Source organism: Natator depressus, chromosome 10, assembly GCF_965152275.1.
Source record: "Natator depressus isolate rNatDep1 chromosome 10, rNatDep2.hap1, whole genome shotgun sequence".
Lineage (NCBI taxonomy): Eukaryota > Metazoa > Chordata > Testudines > Cheloniidae > Natator > Natator depressus.
In genome coordinates this window covers 6,772,073-6,793,819 of record NC_134243.1, presented here as the reverse complement: position 1 = coordinate 6,793,819, position 21,747 = coordinate 6,772,073, and the positions used below count along the sequence as shown (strand labels likewise).

General features: G+C 39.0%; 1 protein-coding gene across 3 annotated transcripts in view; it reads left to right on the top strand.

Annotated features, from left to right (window-relative positions):
* Window positions 1-21,747, top strand: part of EPN2 (epsin 2) — a 67,350-nt gene that overhangs the window by 21,521 nt on the left and 24,082 nt on the right. For 2 of the 3 annotated variants that reach the window (XM_074965060.1, XM_074965062.1), the window contains exon 2: window positions 8,771-9,540. In XM_074965060.1, the coding sequence (XP_074821161.1) occupies window positions 8,946-9,540 (595 nt within the window). In that variant the 5' untranslated portion in view covers window positions 8,771-8,945. Of the gene's footprint in view, window positions 1-8,232; window positions 8,373-8,770; window positions 9,541-21,747 lie in introns of those variants that run through there. The other variant, XM_074965061.1, reaches the window with a different exon arrangement.

Here is a 21,747-nt window from a genome sequence, read left to right as displayed (position 1 = left end):
TAGTCCAAAGGAAGAAAATATTCTTTCTACACCAGTAGAAGCAGCTACTGCTGTTAAAAGTGAGATTAACACTTCAACAGTCTCTGAATCCAAGTGCTTAAGTGACTTCCACCAGTTCACTGGTGTTACTTTCTTTAAAACATCATCAGCAAACATATATTTCTTGAATGGTTCTTATTCCCAAACTGGGTCTCTTTTACAGCCTGCTGCCATTATAGGTTTTCCCTTCTAGTGAGAGAATGGTATGGTAGATCTCAAAATCAATGAAGGCTATACCCAGAAAGACCTCAAGGCTTCTGGAATATGCTGCTAAAGCAGTTTCACTTTTATTTCTACTGCCTGTCCCTCCTTTCTCACATTTATCTCCAGACTTTTTCTCCTTGTCCAGGTCTGTTCCGCCACCCAACAATCTTCTGTTCATTGAACTTTTTGAAACTTTGCACTTTTAGAGAGAGGTAAGGGATTGACTCTGTGTACACAAATTTGCAGTGGGACAGTAGGGTTGAGATCTGCTATTTCTCATATCTTTCTATCCATCCATCCATCTACCAACCAACCAACCAACATTTGTGCTGTTAACAAGCATGTTATCTCTGGAGACCCAAATCCACAGTTTGAAAACTGCAAAACTAAGCATCTCTGATGGTATCTTCTAGACTGAGCACTGAGTCCCATTGGGTAGGTAGAAAGATTATCCTAAATAATCTATACAGAAGCCCCTGGAACCCCATAAGATTGGGCCCCTAATCCATGAACTATTGGAACTCATTTACAAAACTTTTCTTAAATATTACATGAATATTTTATCTCATACTATGGAATTAGAATTTATAATTCCTATTCCATGATGAGATATCTTTATCTTTAGATAGGTTTTTTTCCTCAAAAAGCATTTTATCAAAAAAATCGGATTTTTTTTTTTTTTAAATCATTGATTTTTATCCACCCTGCTTATTTGTATATTCTGACTAAACTCCTTCACGGCAGGTATTAATGTATTAAGTAAAGGTAGTCTTCTTTTTTTCTCTGTGGAAAGTGAGGACTTTTCACACAGTGTAGCTACTAAATTATAAGACAATTTACTTGCATATTCCAGGGAGCATTAAAATGTAAGCAAAACAATGTTCCAAAATTTAGCAACTGGTATTAATAGCTGTATTAAGGAATGGTGTGTAATAACATGGTTTGTCCTGAAGATTTACAAAATGGATTTTAATATAGCAGTATAGGATTTGCCATAGTGGATGTTATCACTAGTCTTTCCAGTCCGGTATTACCAGGTTGCTATTTCAAGTTATAAAACACAAATCTGTGTGTGTGGTGGGAGGAAGGAAGAGTTAACTTTAACTTCACCAGTTCCTGACTTGAACGCTTTACTTTGAAACTGAGAGAGAGACAGTGGGGAGGTAATATCTTTTATTGGACCAACTTCTGTTGGTGTAGAAGATACAAGCTCTTGAGCTACACAGAGTTCTTCATCTCTTTTTAGCTCAAAAAGCATGTACTCTCCACCAACAGTAGTTGGTCCAATAAAAAGTTACCTCGTCTACCTAGTCTTTCGCTCATCCTGCGACCAACACAGCTACAATAACACTGCAAAATTACTTTGGAACTGTAATATTCCCAATTAGTTTTTGTGTGAAACTTTAGGGATAATATAACAACAGATAAGTATTAGCTTCATTCGAGTTGCTCCTGCTTGTCTTAGGGTCTATATTTGACTCAGCTAGCTTGATGTTAAAATATGTGGCATGAGGCATGTCTTACGGGAGGCAGCATGTGGATGAAGCAATTGGACTGAGAGTTGGGAGACCTGGGTTCTGTTTTTATCTCTGCCACTTGCCTGCTGTGTGACCTTGGGCAAGTCAGTTCACTGTGCCGCTATGTCCCCTTGCACCCTCTGTCTTATCTAGTTGTTTTGTAAACTCTTTGGGGACAGACTGTCTGTCACTGCGGGTACAGTGTGTAGCACAACGGGGATCTTGGCTGCGGCCTCTAGGCTCTACAGTAATACAAATATTTTCGCATTAAGAGTTAGTCATGAATGAATGGGGCTGGGGTTTGAGGATCTCTGGTACTACTAATAAAATGTATTGTTTTGTATTGTATAGTTGTGTAAACCACTCCTGTCCATGTACTTGAAACTGCACACACAGCACTGTACAGATGTTACATTAATCCATTGTTTATTTCACTTTTCTAGAGTATGAACACATTTTTAGCTATGTCTGGCTGAATCCCTTTTTATGAATGTAATCTGAATCTTTGTGAGAAACTTTGCAGATCTCCCTTTCTTGTAGGAAAAGGGGGAATAATTGGATATTTTTGTTAAAATATCTTGTTTGTAGAAATGTGTGCAGTTTAACCTGTTTATCACATTACTTTAGGAGAGAGTTATCAATTAGTGCCAACAGGTCAAAAAGGGCATTTTTTTCTCATATGTACTGATAGTAATGACTAATCTAGCTTGTATGTGTGTTTCTTCCTCCCAGTATGTCCTCCAGCTAAAATCTGGTGTCTGTGGTCTGGCTATTTTAGTTTTAGTAATATTGAAAACCTTGACGCTAACGTCTGCTTGATATGAAAGGGATATTTACACCTGTATTTTTTTCAGTTTTAGTTGCATACTTAACTTGACCCTGTTTAAATTTTCTTACTGAGTTTCTTGCTTTTGAGTGAAGGCTATTTTATCAGTGTAGACCAGGGGTCGGCAACCTTTCAGAAGTGGTGTGCCGAGTCTTCATTTATTCACTCTAATTAAAGGTTTCGCGTGCCAGTAATACATTTTAACGTTTTTAGAAGGTCTCTCTCTATAAGTCTATATTATGTGACTAAACTACTGTTGTATGTAAAATAAACAAGGTTTTAAAAACGTTTAAGAAGCTTCATTTAAAGTTAAATTAAAATGCAGATCTTATCAGTTTAGTGCAGTGGTTCTTAACCTGGGGTGCACGCACCCCCTGGGGGTGCAAGATGCCCTTTCTGGGGGTGCGAGACATGTGAGATTTTTTTAGAAGGTAAATCATCGAAAACACAAATTAAGCACAGGCACATAAGTACAACTACTTTGTTTCATCAAACCTATGTATTTATTAACATTATACTTTTTTAACGATTACTGTAATATACAAACAAAGTTTTAAAGTTTTTAAGCTAATGTAGTGTAATTTTTGATAAAGGGTGAGAGAACATATTTTGAGAACTCCAGCCCATCAGCGGGCTGAGCGGGGCCAGGTGTAGTGTATTAAATTGCTCCCCATAGGAATGTGCTACTTACGGTGTACTACTTACGGCTGCCAGTCCTGATGCTGTGAGCGGCATGGTAAGGGGACGGGGAACAGGGGTGGTTGGATATTCGTGGGAGTCCTGGCGGGCCTGTCAGGGGTTGGAGGTGTGGATAGGGGTCGGGGCAGACAGGGAGCGGGGGGGCTTGGATGGGGTCCCAGGGCGTGGTTAGGGGCGGGGGGTCCCAGGAGGGGGTGGTCAGGGGACAAGGAGCGGGGGGGGGGGTGTTGGATGGGTCAGGGGTTATGAGGGGGGCAGTCAGGGTGCGGGAAGTGGGCCGGCTGTTTGGGGAGGCACAGCCTTCCTTACGCCGGTGTAGTGTATTAAATGTCTCCCCGTAGGAATGGACTACTTGCGGAGCACCAGGACTGGCAGCCGTAAGCAGTACCCTCCTGCGGGGAGAAATGTAATACACTAGACCGGTGGACAGAACCCCAGACCAGCGGCGGGCTGAGTGCGGGTGGCGGCCGGGACCTCGGCTGACAGCAGCGTGCCAGTAAAAATCGGCTTGCGTGCTGCCTTTGGCACACGTGCCGCAAGTTGCCAACCCCTGGTGTAGACAAACTTCAGTGTGTGGCTTTACATTTCAGACCACTCAGTGGATTCTATTGAAATCTGTACATTAGGTGGATTTATATTGCTTCTCTTTTGGATTAAGTTTTATTAATGTCTGTATGCATTGGCCTCATTTCTGTGTTTGTCTTAGCAAACTAAAGATGGTGGTTTATCTCTTGTGAATTTCATTTAGTCTGTTGGTTCAGATCTGATAGGTAGAAATAGTCAAGAGTCCTTCCATCTGCATTCGGTATCTGAATAACTGTCATGAGGAGAATCCTTCAGGATTATACATATCATGAAAGTGTTTGAATAAGACCTAAAGGAAATTGAGAAATTAGATATTCTCATCACCCCACCCCCAAGATTACTCCTGACATTACAGGTAAACTTTAGTTTTCTCTCTTCAGAATTGCATATTCCATTCCTATTTGTACAAAAGGTGACAAAATTATTAGAAAATAGAGAAAAAGTGGCCCACTGTGATAGGCAGCAATATTAGGTGGATGAAATTTTGGGGGCCTCAGTTAAAAAAAGAAACCACCACCAACAAAAAGCCTTGGCTATCCCTTTTAAGAAATCTGTTCATGTTGGTGGTCCCTGCAGCTGCTTTTTGCAAAGAGCAATAACTGTAATAAACAGGTTTTACTTTTTGCTGCAGTTGCAATTATACTGTTTACAATGGGGACTGTGATTTTTTGTTGAAGTTGCAAGTATATTGTACTTTGTATTCGTTCGTTGGTGAGATGCTAATTCACTAAGGCCTCTTAAAAGAATCCTAAATTTTCTATGAAAATAATTGTTTTCTATGAAACCAACTAATCATGCGTTAAAAATGTTCTTTCTTTATCAAATGGCGATATTTAACTTTTATCTCAAAGGCTGTTCTCATATTCTCCAAATGTTAAGGTCAAGTAAAATATTAATTTCATAGGAATGGGGAAGCAGGTGAGTTGTGTATCTTATAGTGTTTGCTTTATGAAGTGCCCAAGAACTTGATCTATTGCTAGTGACAAAATAACTGAAAAAATGAAATTAAACTCTTGGCACATTTTTATTTTAGGTAAAGCGAATTAACACAAGATGGTCCTTCCCCCAAGCCCTTCTTTGCTATTTTTAATAGGATAAAATGAAAGTCACTCAAAATACTAGGTTTCAGAGTAGCAAAAAGTGGAATAGCTGGACCAGGGAGGCAAAATGTTTCTAAACTTACCACTAGGTCAAAAAAGGTACCATGTTAATGACTGGACTCAGCACTGTTTTGCTGACTCATATCAAACAAAGCTATTTAATTAGCAATTGAAATTGCATAATTATTTCAAGGTATGAATATGTAAAGTATCTGAATGCTAGAGTTTGCACTGTGTAGCAATCTTATAATTTTCTATAGAAGTACAAATGATCAAATGAAGTCTTTTAATTTTGTTGAAGAGCTAAGAACACCTTTGTTTCTGCTGCACCTAATTCAGTGTGCTCACTTATTAATTTCATATTTTTCAAAGTGTTCCTCTTTAGATCCCTTTATTCTATTCTGTCTACTGCAGGTTTACCACTTGTGCCTGTAACATATGCCACTTTCTGTTGCTACTGCAGCACATCTTTCAAACTGGGAGAATTAGGCTATAATCAAATAGAGTTCCCATCACATGCCAGAGCGTATACACATAGTGCAAACTCACTCATTTCCAGTGTTTTGGCTTTATTGGTAACTCAAAAATAAATAAAACCTAAGCCTCAACCTCAGCTTTTCCCCCAAACTTTGGATTTCCTGCAGACCACCTTTGTATTGAGAGAGGCTTCAAATCCCACTTGTATCTTGGGCTTTGTCTTCACTACAGAAAGAAATGTTTTTTTCCTAGTGCAGATATGGCCAATGTTGGGGATAATTCAGTCTACCTGCTAGTATGATTGACCATCATATACCCTTTACTTTTATGCTGGGGTTCAAGCACCTGGTGACTCAACAGAGGAAGCTCTGCTCTTGGCCCGTTTCAGGGCATAGCATTGACTGTTTGGTTTCCTCTACGTTAAAATAGGTGCTTCAGTCTAGGGCACATTCTTGAGTGCAAGACGCGTGGTTTCTTACGCACCTGATGAAAGTCAAGCAATAATTAAGGGTCTTTTTAAAGGCTACTTCACTTTGAAATACTCCTTTCTAAAGCTTAGCGGAGGAATGCTAGTTTTTTATATGAATCCTCCTCCAAGGGTCTTGGACTTAATTATGCTGTGGTTGCTCTTACTTAGTAGTTCAGCTATGGATGTTGAAATTAGTTTTCCAAACCGTGTCCATTTGTGACACTGCCTGTTTATATGTAGGTAGTTGAAGTTGCTTCTTGTTGCTGTTTTTATTAATTACCTCTTTGTTTTTTTCATAACATTGGGCACCCAATAACCTTTTCCCGATCAGATGGCCAGTCATGTAATCCTATTAGTATACTTGTATTCCTCTGATTTTAGGATTTAGTATCCATACAGACTCGATGTTTCCATCCTCGCCACTCAGAATTGTCTCATATTCTATGGAATTTCTTAGTATAGTACTATTCCCTCCTCTAACCTAATCGGTACTTCATGTGTAGTTTATATCCAGGTATTACAGTATCTTTTTTTTTTTTTTATGCCTCCTGTTATTCTGAATGTTCTTGTTATCCATATAAATATCCAAGCCTTTTCTGAATGGTGCTAAGCTCTTGGCTTCATTGATATCTTGTTCCAAACTTCACCAGTTTTTTCCCCAGTAATAGGGGGAGTGGAGTTCAGATGTTTAGATGGGGACTCCTCTGCCAAGCTGAGGAGACTCCTCTCGGAGCAGTGTAATCTCTATTTCCTATCCAGATGCTGCTATTGAGCTCTGTTCCTTCTGGTGTTTCGTCTGATGATAGATCAAAATTCTTTTCCTATGAGTTGGATTTAAATAAATGTAAAGGATTGCACTATGCTGATGCCTTTTATTTGAAGCCTGTTTTTAACTCTTATTAGAGAGACAAAGTGGGTTAGGTGTTTGTTGGTGTTTGTTTATCTTTATTGGGCCAACTTCTGTTGGAGAAAGACAAGCTTTCAAACTTACGCAGAGCTTTTCTTCAGGTCTGGTCTTATGGCCAACTTAATTTTCTGCAATACTTAAACTATAGTAGTTTGTATCTTAATTCTTCCAAGAATAAATATTGAGACAGATTAAAAAAAATCTGTAGTAATTAATCTTGTGGTCACTGATCTTATTTGCGGAGAATTGTATTCTTGAAAGGACATATTCTTTTGTACTGTTCTTTCACTGTTATAAAGTTGTACGTTTATTACTGACTTAGAAAAGTTATCTTCCTAAGTTGAACCTTAATTCTGCCTTCATTCAAAATGGCATCATAGTAATCTGAAGAATGATGGTAATGTTAAGCTTGTAATCAGTGTGTTAATTCTCACCCACGCCTTTTGTTACTGATAGTGCAGTTTCTTGTACAAGTCTGGATAAACATTACTGGAGAACATTTTTAAAAGTACAATCCTTGTTCTGCCAGTGTGGTAACTTTTTCCTTCTGGAATCGGTGTTTTTTGAGTATTTAAACTGCTTTTATTAGTAATTTGTAAAACAATGCAGTGATTTTTTTAAATTTGAAAATCAAAGGATATAATTAATCTTAATACAATTGACATAGTAAACATACAGCGTAAATATCTGAATGTCTGTTCACTTGAGTAATGCATTGTAAAGCTTAAATGGGCCTCTGCCAATTTGAAATCTAAGCATCTTCAAAAAAGTTAAAAAGGTTTTGCATTCATAAAGCTTACAGTTGAGTTCCCTTGACAATATTTTGGATTTACAATTACAAATTCCTATAATTTAAAACAGATCCTTCCTCTGTGCTATGTGAAATATGCTCCCAAGCAGCAGAAACTGTGACTCTGATAAACACACAGTGCTGTCAAATATACAAAGTAAACAAACTGTTTTCCCTCTGATCTGCTTAGCTTTGCAGGTCGCCTTGAATGCATTATTCTGCTGCCCCTCTTCAGTGGCTCCCAGTTAAATGTAGAACCCAGTTCAAGGTGTCTGCTCTGATATTCAGAGCCCCCTATGAAGTTGGCCCTGGATACCTTAGAAATAGTGTGATTAGTTTATAGGAAATTCTCACGCTCCATGACGATGAGTTCCCACAACTGACACCTCCTCATCTATTGTTGGGAGTGGACTACATCCACCCTGATCGAATTGGCCCTGTCAACACTGGTTCTCCACTTGTGAGGTAACTCCCTTCTCTTCTTGTGTCAGTATATTTGTCTGCATCTGTAACTTTCACTCCATGCATCTGAAGAAGTGAGGTTTTTACCCACGAAAGCTTATGCTCAAATAAATCTGTTAGTCTTTAAGGTGCCACCGGACTCCTTGTTGTTTTCACAACAGCTACGTTACACTAGAACACTGAAATTGTTAACCAACAGAGGGAGACTCATGAGGGCAGGAGACTGAACTTTTGAAGGACCTGGACCTGACTGGAATTTGCTCCCATGAGGTGGACCTGACTCTGGAACTTGATCCTGTGAGATAATTACTATAGACCTCACAAGAAAACTAAATTCACAACTAACTTCTTTGGCTTAGCTTTCTCTCATTGTCAGTGTGCATGCTTGTGATGAAACAACCTGTAAACTAATCAGAGTGCAGTAATAGACATGTTCTTTTTATTGTATATTCTAATGCTTTTTTTACTTTTGATATTTATGTTGCTGATTTTAAATAGTGTGAATTTCCAGCAGTTAATCTTACCTTAGTCTTGAGATAAGGAGCAAAAGTGGGTTTCGTCAAGTAAAATGCGCTAGGGACCTTGAAAACACCTTCAGCTGACTTCAAAACTTTGGACAATTTTGTTGGATGATTTTATTCACAAAAGAACAATTAAAGCTACAACTAATTTTTTTTTAATTTTCTTCTTTTTAGGTTGTTGTTTCCCGTGTCTTGCACCTTTTTCCTGAAGGGAGGAAATGATCTTAGGAGAACTTGTTTCAAATTGATCACTGATACGGAGTCTTCAAGGTCCAGAAACTTGCACTGGGGGAAAAAATTAATCTCTTCGAAGGTTTTTTGAAGTTTGTCTTATTAAAAGGGGAAAAAAATGACGACTTCGTCTATTAGACGGCAAATGAAAAACATTGTGAACAATTATTCAGAGGCTGAAATAAAAGTTCGGGAAGCAACTTCCAATGACCCCTGGGGTCCTTCTAGTTCCTTAATGACTGAAATAGCAGATCTGACTTACAATGTGGTAGCCTTTTCTGAAATTATGAGCATGATCTGGAAACGGCTGAATGACCATGGCAAAAACTGGCGGCATGTGTATAAGGCCCTTACTCTGTTAGATTACCTGATTAAAACTGGCTCTGAGAGGGTGGCACAGCAGTGTAAAGAGAACATTTTTGCTATTCAAACACTGAAGGACTTCCAGTATATCGATCGAGATGGTAAGGACCAGGGCATCAATGTACGGGAGAAGTCCAAGCAGCTGGTCTCTCTTCTGAAGGATGATGAGCGACTCAAGACAGAGAGGGCCCAAGCCCTAAAGACCAAAGAGCGTATGGCTCAGGTGGCCACTGGAGTTGGTAGTAACCAGATCACATTTGGCCGAGGTTCCAGTCAGCCTAATCTATCCACTAGCTATTCAGAGCAAGAATATGGCAAATCTGGAGGCTCTCCTGCATCTTACCATGGCTGTAAGTACAAATAATCAATTGCGTGTAAAAATGAGGTTGGTTTTGTTCTGTAAATCTACATCTTTTTCAGAGCTTTCAGATTCTGATTTGCAGTTAGATGAGAGAGTAAGTGGAGCTTTCTAGAATATTAGTGTACAGATCACAAGGGGTTTTTACAGTGACTGAAACGCTATAGGTCTTCTGGGAAGTATTAATAATGCCTTTACAAATTACTAGGCTTAATTGCTAGTTGGGGAGAGGGTGAATATGTTGATTTAAATTGATTTATAAAACAATTTTACTTCCCTTGTTCCAAAGGTGGTGAAATCCCGCCATTTCCATGAATGGATTCCAATGTTTAATATGACATGTCTGACTGGGGCAGAGCAGCAAAGGGGATTCTTTCAGTTAATATTCTGCATATGTTTCCAATTTTGAGAGGTGTGTGTGATGAAAAGTTTGTTTTGTTTTATACTTCATCCTTTTAGGTTTCTTTTCAGAATTCTACTTTAATAAAATCAGCACAGGGAATTCCCTTGCATCCATCAGTTTGACCAGACTTCCTTTTATTTTGTTGCTATTTTATTTTAGTATGAGCATGACACTTAGTTTACGTCATTGCTCAACAGTTCTTTTAAACAAATACCGTTGTAACAGTTCAATACTTCAGTGCTTAATTCTCCACAATACACATTTATAGTATCAACTGTTGGTATACAAACATCAATACAAAATACTATTTCATTCTAAAAATTAACGAGAATACAGTGCCAAAGAAATGGGTTCTTTGTATGCTGCTTGGGCCCACTTGTGTTATGAAGTCTGGTTTGGCACTTCTTAACATAAGTAATGATCTGCTGAAGGCTGCTTTGGCTGAAATCTCAGTGGTTGTGGTATAATGCTAAAGGAAAACTTCATTTAAAAAAAAAAAACACTTACAGTATCTGAAGTGCTGTAACAGAGTCAATGGTGAATTGAATAAGTGTCGGTTATAACAATAATCTTTCATTTGTCGGGCCCTTCATCCTAAATTATTACCACCTCTCAAGTTATAAATACAGGAATTGCCTTAACAGCCAATGACGTGCCACCTGCTTGTTGTGCGGAAGGCAGCAGCAATTTAGCAGCACATAGGGTGACCAGATGTCCCGATATTTTATAGGGACAGTCCCGATATTTGGGGCTTTTTCTTATATAGGCTCCTATTCCCCCCCCACCCCCGTCCTGATTTTTCACACTTGCTGTCTAGTCACCCTAGCAGCACATAGCAATATTGCGCAGCAGTTTAGGATAGGCAATGAAAAATACTTTATCTATTTAAAGTTACAGAGAAAAGCACATTAAGTGTCCTTATCCTAACTGGAATTTTATCAGGCACCAACACTAATACTTTTTCTTGTGAAAAATACCATAGGATCTTAAATGATCCCAAGTACTCAGAGCCCCTGTTTTACCTCTTATTAAAAAAACCATGGAACATCCAACCACTGAGTGTGTCTTTTTATCATGCTGGGGCATTGTTTCAGTATTGACTCTGAAAGAAGAGCATCTTCATTCTGTCACAAGGATATTAGGTTTTCTTTTGAGCTCTCCCTTCAGAGTACTAACCTAATCGAAACATACTTGGCTAGGAGATTAGGATGAAATATCATGGCTCTTAACTTGAATTGATTTATTGAATTGATCCTCACCATGGTATGTTAATAATGTCTTGGTTCTATTCTTCAACAAAGTTGGTATATTTAAACATTTTTATTTGCCATACTAAACCAGATAGCAGAGGTTCAAACTTTCTTTTGCTATATTCATGCTGCAGGAGAAGGTATCCTGCTGAATTCTTATTCCTTTTATGTTTTAGGAATTTTATTGTGTGCTAGATAGCAGAACCATGTTCAGGTCATTCTTTCAAAAGAAAATATTAGTGTCCTGTGTATCATTATTTGTCTTGTACTTGTGCACCCGAGTGTCTTCTCCACATCTTTATTTGCAGAACCACTTGTGCAGCAAAGATTTTTGTGCTCCTCAGACACCCTCAAGTAAGGAAGCTTTAGAAGCTCCGGAGCTTCTGGCTTATAGCGTCCCCAACACGTTAATGCTAATGACCAAACGTTTTGCTGGGTATTAAAAATATTCTTTGAAACAATCCAGACAACAAATTAATTACATTTTATTGAGTTTAATAGACCAAAGCAACATCTACAGGTGAAAAGAGAACCAGAAACTATTTCAAAGCAGCAGTGTCCATTACCAGGGGGAGTGGGAGATTGTGTGGTGGGGCACAGAGTATTACATTGTGAGCAAAAGAAACCAAAAACAAACCCCCAGAAATTTAAAGTCTTCCCTATTAGTGTAGAATTAATTTAGGCTTTAAAATAAATAAATAAATACAAGATAATGGAAAATCCTGGTTTCCATCTATAGACCATTCAAAGGAAGATAAGTCATGTCTATCTGTATTATCCTTTCTTCTCATATGGTCTGAGCATGTAGCTCTATTAAACTACATTGAAAGAGTAAACGTTTCACTTTGCAAGCCATTGAGAAATATCCTTGTAAGTCAGGGGTGGGCAAACTACGGCCCGGGGGCTGAATCCGGCCCATCAGACGTTTTAATCTGGCCCTCAAGCTCCTGCCAGGGACCGGAGTCCTGGACTTGCCCCACTCCACGTGTGCCATGGCTCTGCGCGGCTCCTGGAAGCAGCAGCGTGTCCCACCTACGCGTGGGGCAGCCAGGGGGCTCCGCATGCTGCCACCGCCCCAAGCGCCGTCCCTGCAGGTCTCATTGGCTAGCAACCATGTGCCTGTAGACGGGGCAGTGCACAGAGCCACCTAGCCATGCCTCTGCATAGGAGCCGGACTGGGGACATGCCGCTGCTTCTGGGAGCTGCTTGAAGTAAGCACCGCCTGGAGCCTGCACCCCTGACTTCCTCCAGTGCCGCAACCCCCTACCCTAGCCCTGATCCCCCTCCTGCTCTCTGAACCCCTTGGTCTGAGCCTGGAGCACCCTCCTGCACCCCAAACCCTCATCCCCAGAGGGCCCCCCCCCCCGCTGGAGCCCTCACCCCAACCCTGTGTCCCAGCCCGAAGCCCTTTCCCACACACTGAACTCCTTATTTCTGGACCCACAACAGAGCCTGCACCCCAAGCTGGAGACCTCACCCCCTTCCGCACCCTAACCCCCAATTTCATGAGCCTTCATGGCCTGCCATACAATTTCCATACCCAGATGTGGCCCTCAGGCCAAAAAGTTTGTCCAGCCCTGCCCTACAGTTTAATGCAAGGTCACCTCAACATAGCCAATTAATCTATGGGTGGATTTTTATATGGTTCCAAACTTCTACTTAAGGCCACCGTAGCTATTTAGGTGCAGGTAGACAGATAACCACAACACTTCTTCATATATTTATTACTAGTATTTTTTGTTTTATTGCTATTCATAATATTTTGTACTTTTGAAGTTTGGGTGTTTGCTCTTATATCTAGCTGTATTAGTGTAAATATACATTTGGGATTAGTTCCTTGAATAATTGGCTTGGAGAATTTGTAGATTATATTTTGCTTCATTCTTGCTAGACAGCTTATAGGAATTCTGGATAATACCTCTGAATTTTTAATCAAATGCTTTTTGTGTACATTCCTTTTACTTAAGATGACGTTTATTGTGATGTGGCTTGTACATGTATAATTCTGGTTTCGTGAGAGATGAGTTTCATGAAAGTAAACCTAAAAGGGCTCACTTGACAGTTTTATGTAGGAGTAGTCATGAAAATAGGGGTAGTGGGGTCCAGTGGACAGTGCACCAGACTTGATGTTGGAAACGGGGGTTCTATTCTCAGTTCTGTCATTGAGTTAATATGTGACACTGGGTTGGTCACTTAACCTTCGTGCCTCAGTTTCTCCATATGTAAAACTGGGATGATGATGCTTAGCCATAGATGTAAAGCATTTGGTGGTCTACAAATGATGATCAGTAAGAGCTTAGTACTGTGATGTGAAATGTATGTTAAATAAAATTGCTTGACTGGCAGGAGATTGACAGGGAGACTGACAAGCGGTGGAGAGGTATTCAAATGTTTGTATTTGTAATTGGAAATTTATAATTGGAAGATTATTTTCAACACAATGTTCTTGCAAATAGTCTTATTTTGCAGTCACTGTTAAAGCTTCTCTACTTGCCATCTGCAGCATTTCCATTTCTTGGAAAATTGCTGACACCTGTTTAAACCCTTAACTATGTAATTGTAGCTCAAATTCTGAGTTTTAAAATAACACCAGACTTGAACTCTAATTCCCAGCCACTGTGGAGATACTGACATTTACATGATTTTACTTCACACTAAAATAATTCTGAATCTACCATTCTCAGTTCTTTATCTGATATTGCTAATGTATGTTCCTATTAACATACAGTTAACAGCATGTGAACTTGATCACTTCTTCCAAAAAAGCTTTATTCCTTATTTGAGGATGTTTAAATTTTGTGATGTCGCCTTTGCCATTAGGTGGGTGTCTGCCCAATATAAGACAATCTCATGCACTCTTTAATCAGTGCTTAGAAATTATACCACAGTGATAGACACCGTGGAAGTACTTATGAGCCAGATTGATGGGATTTTGAAATCATTGGCAGGATTCTTATTGTTTTTGGAAGTTAAATCAGACACTAAAATAGACAATCTAGAATTTTTTTTATACTCATGAAATCTCATAGTAATGCCTAGGATTCCCAGAGATTAAGATTTTTTCCTCCCTAGTTCGCTGGCTCCACAGCAGTGCTTGGGGAAGGCTTTGTCTAAACTAAGAAAGTGCACTGTGTTGGGAGAACATGTTAAACCCGACTTGGCGATGTTATCTTGTGCAGACAAGAAGTGTTTCAAAATGTTAGCTGGTCAGGGTTAATCTGAAGAGCCCCCCAGTTTCCAATGCGGGTAGAATGCACCGGGGAAGGTCACTTTTTACACTTGTGGCTATAGCATGTATAAAAATCCCCAGTGGATACAAACCCCATGCCTCTATTTCCCCATCTTTAAATGGAGATAATACCAAGTTTTGTAAAGGTCTTGTAGATAGTCTGATGAAAAGTGCTTCAAGGTCTGGTCTAGATTAAAAAGTTAGGTCGACCCAGCTATGTCACTCGAGCGAGAAATATCCCCACCCCTGTATGACCTAGTTCAGCTGATGTAACCCCTGGTGTAGACAGTGCTACGTCAGAACAGTAGAACCTTGGAGTTTTGAACACCTCAGGAATGGAGGTTCTTCGTAACTCTGAAATGTTCATAACTCTGAACAAAACATTTTGGGTTGTTCTTTCAAAAGTTTACAACTGAACATTGACTTAATACATCTTTGAAACTTTAGTATGCAGAAGAAAAAATGAAACAAGCACAGAAACAGTTTCCTTACCTTATCAAATCTTTTTTTAAACTTAATTTTTTTAGTAGTTTATATTTAACAGAATACTGTGTTTGCTTTTTTCTTTTTTTGTCTCTGCTGCTGCCTGATTGTGTACTTCTGGTTCCAAATGAAGTGTATGGTTGACCAGTAAGTTCATAACTCTGGTGTTCGTAACTCTCAGGTTCTACTGTAGAAGAATTTTTCCATCAACCTAGCTGGATGAGGTGGATTACCTGTGCTGTCAGGAGAACCCCTCCCATCAGTGTGTAGGTAGTGTCTACATGGAAGCACTACAGTGGCGCAGCTGCATCTGTGTTGCTATAGTGTTTCAAGTGTAGACAAGCCCTAAGTCACAAAGTATTTTCTCTCATTGGACCAATATTATGATTTGAAAATGGGAAAACTCTGATGCTTGATGCCTGTATGTATCATTACCTTTCTGAGCCAGCCAAATTACTTTTATCTTGATTCTCAGTTTTTAACATGTACTTATTTCTTACACAGACTTGTAGGGTGGTATTTTAGAGAGTTGTGTAAGTGGTATATTATATTCAATGTTGAGCTGAGAATTTGTGTGTTAAATACTATTTCAAAGGAAATGAATAGCATGGTGAGAATTTGAGTTGTCTCCATAATATGAAATGATACTTCACCTTTCTGAGAATGTTTTATAAAGGTTTTATTTCCGGACTCCCTGCAAGTATATTCAGCTGATCCGTAACAATCCACTATTTCAAATAATATCCTTTCCCCAAAGCTTTACTTTAGATATCTTTAGGGGCTGTTGTATAATTATGTTGTAAAGCTGGAGTAATCCTAGGGGATGTATTATTGTAGCAATATCCATGTGTTGATATTTGCAATGGCAGTTAGAATGAACATTTTTGCTGTTTTATTTCCTAGTAAAGTCATCTGCGAATTAAGCCCAGCAATGTAATGTAAAACTAAAAAAAGGCAATCATGTTGACAATCCTGCCTTGATACCAAAGATGATTTGCTGCCTTCTAGTTTTAAATCATCTATGACTGATAATTTTCAAGTTTTGGGCAGTTGCTTAAAAATTGGTAAAGTTTAAAATCTTATATATATGCTGAAGTGAGTTATGTGAAATCTTATATCAAAATTTTACTTCATTTCAAGTTAAATTAATACTCTTGATTTAGTGCTGGATTGAAAGCACTAGAAACCAAAGCTGCATCTCGATGCACAGTTACCTGTAACACCCCACCCACCAATGTGCCTCATTCCTGACCCAGTGGGCCACCTCTAGGGGTGAGAAGGAAAGTTTTTAGTCCAGGAAATTGAAGTAATTGGAAGCTGTGTGTGAAAATCAGTTCAGTTTTTTATGGTGACCATGGATTTGGGTGCCCAATTTAGGTATATCGTAAAATTTCTGTGAGAAATGTACTGATCAGTTCAGTACGTAGCTTTCTTGCTGATAAGTGTTCCTAATACAAAACACAATTATGGGTGTCAGTGGTAATGGTGTTTGACATAGAAACCTATTATCTAAGAATTTGACCGAAACCACCAACCGTTCCAATGTAGCAATGTTTTTAATGTTCACCTTAAACAGGAGCCTAAATTAGACATCAGACTGCAGGAATCCTGCATTATTCTGGGATTGTACTGGTGTCAACCAGTCCTCAGCAGAATAAGAGTGAAACAATGTTGGTCTATTTCAGTGTTGCGCTCCAGCTGGGGCATGTGTGCAAGATTCTCAGCTGCTGCTGAAGGACTCAAGAAGTTGCACAGGTCTTTAGGGAGTCAGACCTTTCTTTTGTCTCTAACTAGCCCCCTTTCCGTTCCCTCCCACTCCCAGCAGCACCTGAGAATCACATTGTCTTCATCATCACAGCTTCCCAGGATTCTCCTTGTCAATCTGCTGTGGCTACTCGGGAAGCACAGTAGGCTACAGCAGGAGGTATGAAGGCATGATCAGGTGTGTGTGGAGCGTTTTAAGAGACCTGAGAAAATTCATAGAAGTGGAGGGAAGAAATGGAGAAGAGAAGTCAATTGCTTGATTTTTGTGGAGAATGTTACATCTTTATTATATTTAGTTGGGCTGGTAGCCAAAAGGAACTCTGAAACAAAGCTTCTCTTTCTTTCCTTTCCCATCTTGCCCCATGAATGAAATAAACTTTATCTTGCTTTTAAAGGACACTGCTGTATTAGGCCCAAGACGAGGTGTACTCTGCTTCATTTTGATTGTATCCAGATATGCTTCCTGTACTTTCCCCTTGCCTATCTGCTGCCTCTTTCTGAGTACGTACTAGGCAGTGTGTGTCAATGGACAAAAATCCTGCTCTCTGAAGCACTTGCAGGGCAGGATTCTTACATGTTTTAACACCCTGGCACAGCCTATGTGAACAGAGCAGACTAGATGGACAACATGATGTGCACATGGTGCCCTGGTTTCAAACAATCCTCTCGCCTTGAGGCAGTAAATGGGTTTCCTAAATGAGAATTTAGAATTCTGTTTTACAGTCCAATTTTTAATGAAGAGATAGTGACAGGAAAGATGGCCTAAAAAGAGCATTTCTAAAGTTTGCAAAATTTAGAGCTGTCTTAAGGTTGTTTTAAGAGTTTTCCTAAGTAATCTTAGATGTGTGTTTAAGTCTTAAATCTGTATAGTTTTAATGTTGCCTATTAGTCATATGAAATTTTTTGATTTTCAGTTTTTGCTCTTCTAATTCAGCCTTTCTCTCTGACTCAATATAGAGAGAATGTCAATGGAATTAATTAATTGGACTTCTCACCAAAGGAAATTCAGAATACTCATGTTTGTAAGGTTTTTTCCTGTGTCCTATGCTAAAGCATCACCAGGCCAAATTCATCCCTGGTGCTCTGTCAAAGTCAGAGCGTATACAGTAGTGAGAAAAATGGACCAGCCTGCATAAGAACAACTCTAATTAGTCCAAGGGGGTGTGAAGAGCTCATTTATTTTCTTGGGCTGTGTGTCTCCATTGACATGTCATAGAATCGTAGGACTGGAAGGGACCTCGAGAGGTCATCTTGTCCACTCCTCTGCACTCATGGCAGGACTAGGTGTTATCTAGACCATCCCTGACAGGTGTTTGTCTAACCTGCTCTTAAAAATCTGCAATGGTGGAGATCCCACAACCTCCCTGGGCAATTTATTCCAGTGCTTAACCACTCTGACAGTTAGGAATTTTTTCCTAGTGTCCAGCCTAAACCACGCTTGCTTCAATTTAAGCCAATTGCTTCTTGTCCTATCCTCCGAGATTAAGGAGAATAATTTTTCTCTCTCCCCCTTGTAGCAGCCTTTTATGTACTTGAAAACTGTCATGTCCCCTCTCAGTCTTCTCTTCTCCAGCCCAACCAAACCCAATTTTTTCAGTCTTCCCTCATAGGTCATGTTTCTAGACCTTTAATAATTTTTGTTGCTTTTCTCTGGACTTTCTCCAGCTTGTCCACATCTTTCCTGAAATGTAGTGCCCAGAACTGTACCCCCTACTCCAATTGAGGCCGTATCAGCACAGAGTAGAGCAGAAGAATTACTTCTCAAGTCTTGCTTACAACACTCCTGCTAATACATCCCAGAATAATGTTTCCTTTTTTTGCAACAGTGTTACGTTGTTGACTCATATTTAGCTTGTGATCCACGATGACCCTCAGATCCTTTTCTGCAGTACTCCTTCCTAGGCAGTCATTTCCCATTTTGTATGTGTGCAACTGATCTTTCCAAAGTGGAGTACTTTGTACTTGTCCTTATTGAATTTTATCCTGTTTACTTCAGACCATTTCTCCAGTTTGTCCAGATCATTTTGAATTTTAATCCTATCATCCAAAGCACTTGCAACCTCTCTTACCTCGGTATTGTCTGGCAAACTTTATAAGTGTACTCTTTATGCCATTATCTAAATCATTGATGAAGATATTGAACAGAACTGGACCCAGAACTGATCCCTGTGGGACCTCACTCATTATGTTGTGTGTAGTCTGTTAGGCATCACTTAAAAAAAAAAAAAAAAAAAAAAAAAGACAACTTGATTAATTATCCCTTATAAATTACTTCGTGTACCACAAGAGCTCAAAACAAAGATGAATATTGTTACTGTAATCAAACTTTTCAATACAATACATGCTTTAAACCCCTCTCTCAAGATATGGCTAAGGGAGGATTAAAGAACTGATATAAAAATCACTACTTAATTGAAACAAGTTGTAGGGATCTGTTCAATATTAGGTGATTTTCAAAATACAGTTTACCAGTTTCTCAGAATGGATCGGATAACAACTATTCATTTTTTTGCAAAGCAGAGAAGTGACGCTTTAAATCTGTGTATCCATGTACTGTGTATCCATGTAGGTGTATTTTTACCAAAAAAGATAGGATGTTATGTATTTCGTGAGCTACGGTAACTGAAAAAAATCTGACGGGTGTGTACTGGTCTCAGGTTTGAGCTCTTCGGTGAATGAATGAATGAATCTTTTTTTAGTGATCAAAAACGAAATTGAATCTGAATGAGAGAAGTTTCAAGGTTAACCCATAAAGTCAGTTATTCTCCCATCAATCACTAACTGGAATGAGACATTCCAAAGTTGATTATGAAGACACTGTGCAGTAAATCTGACTTCTTCTTTATTACTTTACTTTACTACATGCCATAATTCACCTCCTGGCATCGAAATACTCTTTTATACCAAAAGACTCATGGAATATAAATTAACTCGTAGAATGTACTATTTGTATGCTACATTTCACAGTTGGAGAGATTAGATATTGGTTCTTTGGAAGTATCACTTCCTCATTATTCTGTTTACCTTATTACTGTCTGATTAGACTAGCATACAGTATCTGTGTATGGTTATGGATGGATTGGTGTCTGTTAGTAGGATGGTGCACAGGTGGTGGTATACAATTTTTAGTCTTGCATTAGTTCACTTCTCCTTTCTTATCATGATAGTCTCTATGATCTACACATAATCGCAATGCCTATCACAGAAGATACCATTGACTTTACAATCAAGTTGGACCATTAAGTGAGTGCCTGGGGCAGTGGGGTGGAGACTCTTTTGCCCATAGCATATAAAATGGCTTGGAATAGATATGCTTTCCAAAAATTGTAGTCTAAGTATCTGGGTGAAAATGCTAGACCTATTTTTATTCTATGGCTGATTTTCTACTAGTGTCAGCAGTGTTATTGTTTACATCAATGTCAGTCTGTTTAATATATTAATGGAAACCTTTGGGGTTCTCCAGCTGGCTTTTAGGTATAGCCAAAATATAATAAATGATGAGTAAATACGTATGAAAGACGTCATAGCTGGTAATAAAGACAGATGGTAGAACAGAATCCTGCTTTAGTGATTAACTGAAGTTGGAAATTTTATTTCTTTATACTGTAGATAAACTTGGTGAGAAAGCAGGACAATGGCATTTATCACTGTAACAGCAAATATCCCACACAGTTGTTTCCATGAAGCCTAGAGATGCCTGAATCTGAAAATGCTCAAAGCAGTAACAAAGCAGAGCTTAACAGGTCAGAATTGATCTATTCAGTTCCATCTTACATAAACATCTGAGTTAATGGTCATGTGCTTTGGTATAAGAGATTCTTTGTGTGACAGAGATACTGTTACTAAGGCAATAACCTTTATACTGGATCCTTGCAACTAAAACTTATTATGCAGTAACCAGCCGATATGCAGGGACAGTTCTGATAATGCAGGAATTTAAAAGTGGAGTTGCTGGACAAAAAAGTCAATACTAAATAACACTGGTGCATTTTATTTTAATTCTTTCATGAAAAATTTATTGATGGCCACATCAGTGCAAATGCAGTTTTATAAGGACCTCACATGGTTTAATTAAAGATGTTACATTTTCATCAGTGTTTAATAGGAAGCACAGCTGAGAATTTCAGTTAGACAAAATAACTTTGAATGGGAACTCCAGAATGCAATTTTAATTTAAAATTAATAAAAGCAAATATGCTGAATTACTGAAACTTCTAAAAGATGTTTAGGCCATTTTATATGGCTTGCTCTTGTTAAGAACTGTGTTCAGTTCCTGGCACTGCTGAATACTGGTCACTATTGGGAACAGTGAGGTATAAGGCAAGATTGTCATTCTTTAGCACGCTTTTTTCGGAGATAGGAGGAAATGGTGGGAGGGGAGAGTTGAGTGAATTTTTTCCACTCATTCTTGAAGCTTTTAGTGTGGAAATAGTTGGGATATTGCAACTTGTATGTCCCTACAAGCTGGAATTACTACAAACACAAGCTATAAGAAGCCCTTTCCTAGGGGAGATGGGGAGAATAATAAAGGAGTTAACGTAATGAGCCCCATCCACATAATTTTGAAGCCATGCTAGCAACAGCTCCCCACCAGATATTCTATAGCATAGATTAAGAACACTGGTAGAGGGGGAAAAATCATTGTGCACAATATTCAAGGAAGCCAAGCTAGGTTCTCACGGACAGCAGTCTTTGTTAGTATACTTTCATCTGCAGTGTAGAAAGGGTTTAATAGTCTATGTAGTGTGGAGAATCATAAAAAATTATTTGTATTTTCCTTGTCACTTTCCTGTACTAGTAATCTGCCTGCATTCGTTCCTTTGGATCCCAGAGCCATGTTGATGCCCCAGTCACTGCTGCTGTTTAACCCCTATATTCCACCTTCGGAGGCAGGTGTGAGAAGACAAAACATGATCTATGTGGGGCTATGAAATCAGCACTACTCAGTATTTTTTTGTCCTTTACCTCCAGCCTAGAGAGAACTGTCTTCCGTCTGTCATGATACACGAAGGAAATAAAAGCCTGGATGAGGAACAGCTGGTTTAAAATGATCACAGGATAGGCTGGACT